This window comes from Brassica oleracea, chromosome C7 (genome assembly GCF_000695525.1).
Source record: "Brassica oleracea var. oleracea cultivar TO1000 chromosome C7, BOL, whole genome shotgun sequence".
Classification (NCBI taxonomy): domain Eukaryota; kingdom Viridiplantae; phylum Streptophyta; class Magnoliopsida; order Brassicales; family Brassicaceae; genus Brassica; species Brassica oleracea.
Window position 1 is genome coordinate 48121729 of NC_027754.1, and position 5403 is coordinate 48127131.

The following is a 5403-nucleotide window of genomic DNA, read 5'->3' on the forward strand; positions in this document are numbered from 1 at the left end:
TGTTTTTTCTAAGGTAATAAATGATCTATTAAATACCCAAAACGGAAATAAATCTTTCATTTATATATTGTTTATCATACACATCTGTATGTGCTAATAAATCAAATACAGATTATACAACCAGATTCGTGCGTATATAACCATACCAAAAACTTCTTATCACCCATCTTTTCGCTCTTTGTATCGGAAAGAAAAAAACATAAAAGATGGATTGTTTGCTTTGCTCACCAATTTTATATGTAGTTCTTATATTTCTTTGGTATTTAGTTAGAGTTTTGTTAACTCGTAGTAATCCATTTCCACCTGGTCCAAAAGGCTATCCAATAATCGGTAACATGAAATTAAAGAATCAGTTGAATCATCGTGGTTTGGCCGAGTTAGCCAAACAATACGGTGGTCTCTTACACCTTCAAATGGGTAGAATTCATATTGTGGCCGCTTCAACAGCTGAGATGGCCCGAGAAATTCTTCAGGTATGTGGTTTTCTACGGTTTAGAAATTGTTTTGACAATTTAAATATTCTTCTAAATATTTTGATAGGATAACAGTGAATTTATAGTTTTTGTAAGACACATTCATCTTAAAACATTCAATTACGTTAGGTTCAAGATGTGGTTTTCGCAAACCGGCCAGCTAACGTCGCCATTTCATATCTCACTTACAACCGGGCAGATATGGCGTTTGCGAACTACGGTCCACTCTGGCGTCAAATGAGGAAAGTTTGCGTTATGAAACTCTTTAGCAGAAAACGGGCCGAATCATGGGCCTCGGTTCGCGACGAAATTAATACGATGGTTCAAACTCTGACTAAACAAACCGGTTCACCGGTTAACGTTGGCGAGCTTGTCTTTGCTTTGACGCGGAACATAACGTACCGAGCCGCGTTTGGCTCGTTCGCTCGCGACGGTCAAGACGAATTCGTAAAGATTCTACAAGAGTTCTCGAAACTCTTTGGAGCGTTTGATATCACCGAGTTTTTACCGTGGATGAAATGGTTTAGTAATCGCGATTTCAGCAAGCGGTTGGAAAACGCAAGGAAATCGCTGGATGGGTTCATAGATAGAATCATCGATGCACATATCGAAAAGAAGAATTCAAGAAAACAAGACGATGATGGCTTGGAGGACGACATGGTCGATGAATTAATGGCGTTTTATAGCGGCGAAAGCGGTGAGAACGGCGGCAAATCTAATGATTCACTGTCTTCATTTAAACTCACTAGAGATAACATCAAGGCCCTTGTCATGGTAAATAGTTTAAATTAATCATTCAAAAACCATAAGTTATTAATGAAATGATTTTTTTTATTTAGGATGTGATGTTTGGCGGGACGGAAACGGTGGCGTCTGCGATTGAGTGGGCCATGACGGAGCTGATGAAGAACCCTCACGAACTCGTAAAGCTGCAGCAAGAACTAGCTGACGTCATCGGATTGAACCGTGAGTTTCACGAATCTGATCTGGAGAATCTTCCTTACTTCAGATGCGCGATGAAAGAGACGCTGAGGCTGCACCCTCCGATTCCTCTTCTCCTCCACGAGGCGGCTGCGGACTCCGTCGTCTCCGGCTACTCCATTCCCCGTGACTCTCGGGTGATGATCAATGTGTACGCGATCGGGCGAGACGGATCGGTGTGGACCGAGCCGGATGCGTTCAGACCGGGTCGGTTTATGGATAGCAAAGCTCCGGATTTCAAAGGTAGCGATTTCGAGTTTCTACCGTTTGGGTCGGGTCGAAGATCGTGCCCGGGTATGCAGTTGGGGCTTTATGCTATGGAGCTCGCTGTGGCGCACATGCTTCATTCATTTGATTGGGAGTTGCCGGAAGGAGGTAGCTCTGATGATCTGGATATGACTGACATGTTCGGTCTCACGGCGCCTAGAGCCACCAGGCTCATCGCCGTTCCGAGTTACCGGCTAAAATGTCCGATGGTGATTTGAAATGCGTGTTGTTTGTTTGAAGAAGTTTTATATCAACTGTTTGCCGTTTTTTATGATTCCTTACACAAAGTGTTTGTTGTTGTTTAAGATTCTAATCTATTTAAACTATTTGGTCCGGATCTTCCGATTTTAAAGGTAAATTCCAGATTAACAGGACACGGGAAAAATACCGAGAAAGAAAGGAGTCATTACAAAACCATAAATCAATTCTGGTTCTCCTTAGAACACAAGACCGGTTTGTAAACTAAGCAAAAGCTACTTAGTTAGTACCTCAAGGGGTAGTGGTGGTGGTGGTTCACTAATCTCCCAGAAGGGCATTCATACGCAATGTGTCCTCTTCCACCACAGTTTCGACATATCATCAGCCTAGCCGTGCAGTCTCTGCTCATATGACCCACTTGCCGGCAGTTCCTGCAAACCACCTCCTCCTCCCTGTATTGGGCTCTGATCCCTCGTGGTCTTCGCTCTTCTGCTGCTAACACATGGGTTTTGGGGCATTTGATAGCAACGTGACCAGCCAGGTTGCAGTGATTGCACACGGGATCGTCTCTGCAGTCACGAGCTAGATGACCAGTCTTCCTGCAGTTGTTGCAGGCTTTCTCGTTAGTGCAATCAGCTGAGAAGTGACCTTGCTTGTAACAGTTGTTGCAGAGTCTCAGGTCACCAGGAGGGAGGTGGCGAGCCGTGCAGTCTTTAGCTTGGTGTCCGGCAATACCGCAGCTGTGACAGATGCCTTCGTTGGTGCAGCTATTAGACATGTGACCTGGTTCACGGCAGTTCCAGCACACAGACTTCGCGGAGCATTCAGACAGATTGTGACTGCCAAGTTTTATTAGAAGAAAAAAAGACAAGGTATATGTTATTAAGTTATCAGTGTCGGCCACAGAAATAAAATACAAAGAATTAGACATACATCATCAACCAATCTAAACACACTACATTATCAAAGCAGCTAATCTACGTTCAAGATTAGTGTATATTAGCACTAAAAATGTAGCAAGAACTTCACTATAACAATCTAAATCAACTTAGAACGTGAAGCAAAGACCATAAGAAAGAGGAATAGAGAATGGATAGGGTGGTTACCCAGGCAGGCCGCAGTTGTGGCAGATAGAGACATTGGGACACTCTCGAGCAAAATGACCAGGTCGCTTACAATTCTTGCACGTATTACTTTGACTGCAGCAACAGAATTTTAATGTTAAGCATATCAGTAAAACCAATTTAGTTTCTTTCTTCTCGGTATACAGCTAAGCTATGGGTGAAGTATACTAAGAGAAATGCCAGTTTCGATGAGAAAAACCTGAAAGTCCGATGTGAATCTCTTCGGTAAGGATCATCACGGTAAGAAAAACGATCAGAAGCAATCTTTCTGGCCATCGGGTTCCTACTCCTCCTGGGTGTAACTGGATTTATCTTAGCAACAAAACAAACAAACAAACAAACAAAAACACAACCGGAAATCTGAAACGGAAGTAAGAAAAGTCACGCATTTGGTGTAGCGAATACGAGATGCAAAGTGTGTCTTAATAGAAAGAACGACGGAACATCCTCCACTTTTTAAAACATTAAAAATCATTCCTTAACATGCGCTAAAACCCTAACAACTCAATCTCTATTGGACTCTTACAAATCTTCACCGATAAAATTACATCACTACCTACCTCACGGCGACGACAACCAACTTTCCGACAAGTAAACTGTCAGCAGTTCGACAAATCTGGCTTGCGGCGACCGAACCTGTGTTCTGTGCGACACCCTCGAACACACACAAAATAACGTCATCAGTTGGTATCTTAGTAAATGGGCTTCAAAAGCCTTTCGTGACCCATTAACAAAGTGAGACACGCCTGACATGTATTAACCAATTACTGTTATGTTCGGTATTCGTTCACTCACCACTTGTTCTTTTCTGATACGGTCCAGTCTACTACTACTATACGTACAAACATCAAATTTGTAACATCATGGGCCAATATCCCATATGCAATGTAAATTTCTAATGTGCAAACAAGAGAATAAAATATGTGTATTCTTGTTTCTGCTTTAATTCATAAACATATGGAGCCCTTTATATATAGGAAATTACATGAAAAGAAAAAAAAAAGACTACGAACATGAAAAGTGTACAAATCATAAACCAATAAGGGAAAAAAAACTAGGTATTGGCCGACTCTCTCTCTAGCCGCCGGCTCTCTCTCTCTCTCATGGCCAGTTATGGACCGGGCCGGTTATGGACCGGGCCGGTTATGGACATCCACAATATGATTTATAACACTGCCTCTTGGATGCCACAACCATACATGGATTGTAATACGCTTTGGATGTTACCTCATTAAAACCTTATCAGAAAAATCCAGTGGGACAAAACCATGATGAAGTAAAAAGAGTACAACACGTATTACTCCCCCTGATGTGAACCTCACTGAAGGTCTTTCAGTCGACGCATCCCAATCTGATGCGTGAGCTTCCTGAACGTGCAGGTCGGAAGTGATTTGGTGAACGGGTCGGCTGAGTTGTCGCTGGAACGCACTTGGACCACTTGGACCTCTCCGGCTTTATGTAACTCGTGAGTGAAGAAAAAATTGGGCATGATATGCTTCGTTCTGTCTCCTTTGATGTAGCCATCTTTGAGCTGAGCAATGCACGCTGCATTGTCCTCATACATCACGGTTGGAGAGTCTGCGTCCTCGGACATCCCACAATCTGATCGGATATGTTGGGTCATCGACCTCAACCAGACACACTCGCGGCTGGGTTCATGGATAGCCAAGAATTCCGAATGATTGGATGATGTAGCCGCGATCGTCTGCTTCATGGAACGCCATGATATGGCCGTTCCACCATGTGTGAAAACATAGCATGTCTGTGATCGAGCATTGTGTGGATCTGATAGATAACCTGCATCAGCAAAACCAACTAAACCTTCTTTGTTTTGGTTAGTATAAAATAGACCCAAGTCTTTCGTTCCTTGCAGGTAACGAAGAACATGTTTTATCTCGTTCCAATTATAGCTGTCAAATGGACCGTCCATGGTCCAAATGGGCATAACCAGTTGGACGATTTCAGTTTTGGGCACTAATGGGTGGTCCATATTGGACAATGGTCCAAACAAATGTCCAAGACCAATAGAGACCATGTTCAAATGGGCATGCCCATGGACACCCAATAAAATTTATAATTATTTTTTAATTATTAGTTTAGATCTTATTTCTAAAATTTTGAAATTACGTTTTCCCGCCAAAACCAGAAAATTTGTGTTTTTCCGCCAAAACCGAAAATTGCGTTTTCCCGCCAAAATCGAGAAATTACGCTTTCTCACCGAAACCGAGAAATTGTGTTTTCCAAAACCAAGAAATTGCGTTTTCCTGCCAAACCGAAAATTACGTTTTTCCGCCAAAACCGAGAAATTACATTTTCCCACCGAAACCGAGAAATTGTGTTTTCCAGCCAAAACCGAAAAT

The 5403-nt window shown here is 42.5% G+C and overlaps 2 protein-coding genes across 5 annotated transcripts; one reads left to right on the top strand and one right to left on the bottom strand.

Moving 5' to 3' along the window:
• The first annotated feature begins 206 nt into the window (after nucleotides 1–206).
• Nucleotides 207–2064, top strand: LOC106301330 (cytochrome P450 84A1-like). The gene is made up of 3 exons (XM_013737696.1): nucleotides 207–473; nucleotides 603–1247; nucleotides 1313–2064. Exons 1-3 carry the CDS (start codon nucleotides 207–209, stop codon nucleotides 1937–1939), a joined length of 1539 nt encoding a protein of 512 aa, XP_013593150.1. The 3' UTR covers nucleotides 1940–2064.
• Nucleotides 2065–2066: 2 nt separating this feature from the next.
• LOC106301331 (cellular nucleic acid-binding protein-like) lies at nucleotides 2067–3710 on the bottom strand. 4 transcript variants are annotated; one of them, XM_013737699.1, is made up of 4 exons: nucleotides 3600–3710; nucleotides 3243–3335; nucleotides 3026–3112; nucleotides 2067–2758 (listed from the first exon to the last, which is right to left on the bottom strand). In XM_013737699.1, exons 2-4 carry the CDS (start codon nucleotides 3317–3319, stop codon nucleotides 2203–2205), a joined length of 720 nt encoding a protein of 239 aa, XP_013593153.1. In that variant the 5' UTR covers nucleotides 3320–3335; nucleotides 3600–3710; the 3' UTR covers nucleotides 2067–2202. The 4 variants fall into 4 exon arrangements, with proteins under 4 accessions (XP_013593153.1, XP_013593151.1, XP_013593154.1 ...); XM_013737697.1 differs by having other exon boundaries at nucleotides 3026–3118; XM_013737700.1 differs by having other exon boundaries at nucleotides 3026–3118; nucleotides 3604–3707.
• Nucleotides 3711–5403: the final 1693 nt, after the last annotated feature.

Bases quoted from the DNA above. Each gene is read 5' to 3' on its own strand.
- LOC106301330 (XM_013737696.1), top strand. From the start codon at position 207: ATGGATTGTTTGCTTTGCTCACCAATTTTATATGTAGTTCTTATATTT. The intron at 474-602 runs GTATGTGGTTTT...CAATTACGTTAG, and splicing joins TGGCCCGAGAAATTCTTCAG to GTTCAAGATGTGGTTTTCGC. The intron at 1,248-1,312 runs GTAAATAGTTTA...TTTTTTATTTAG, and splicing joins ACATCAAGGCCCTTGTCATG to GATGTGATGTTTGGCGGGAC.
- LOC106301331 (XM_013737697.1), bottom strand. From the start codon at position 3,319: ATGGCCAGAAAGATTGCTTCTGATCGTTTTTCTTACCGTGATGATCCT. The intron at 3,119-3,242 runs GTTTTTCTCATC...CTGTTGCTGCAG, and splicing joins GATTCACATCGGACTTTCAG to TCAAAGTAATACGTGCAAGA. The intron at 2,759-3,025 runs GTAACCACCCTA...AAAACTTGGCAG, and splicing joins CACAACTGCGGCCTGCCTGG to TCACAATCTGTCTGAATGCT.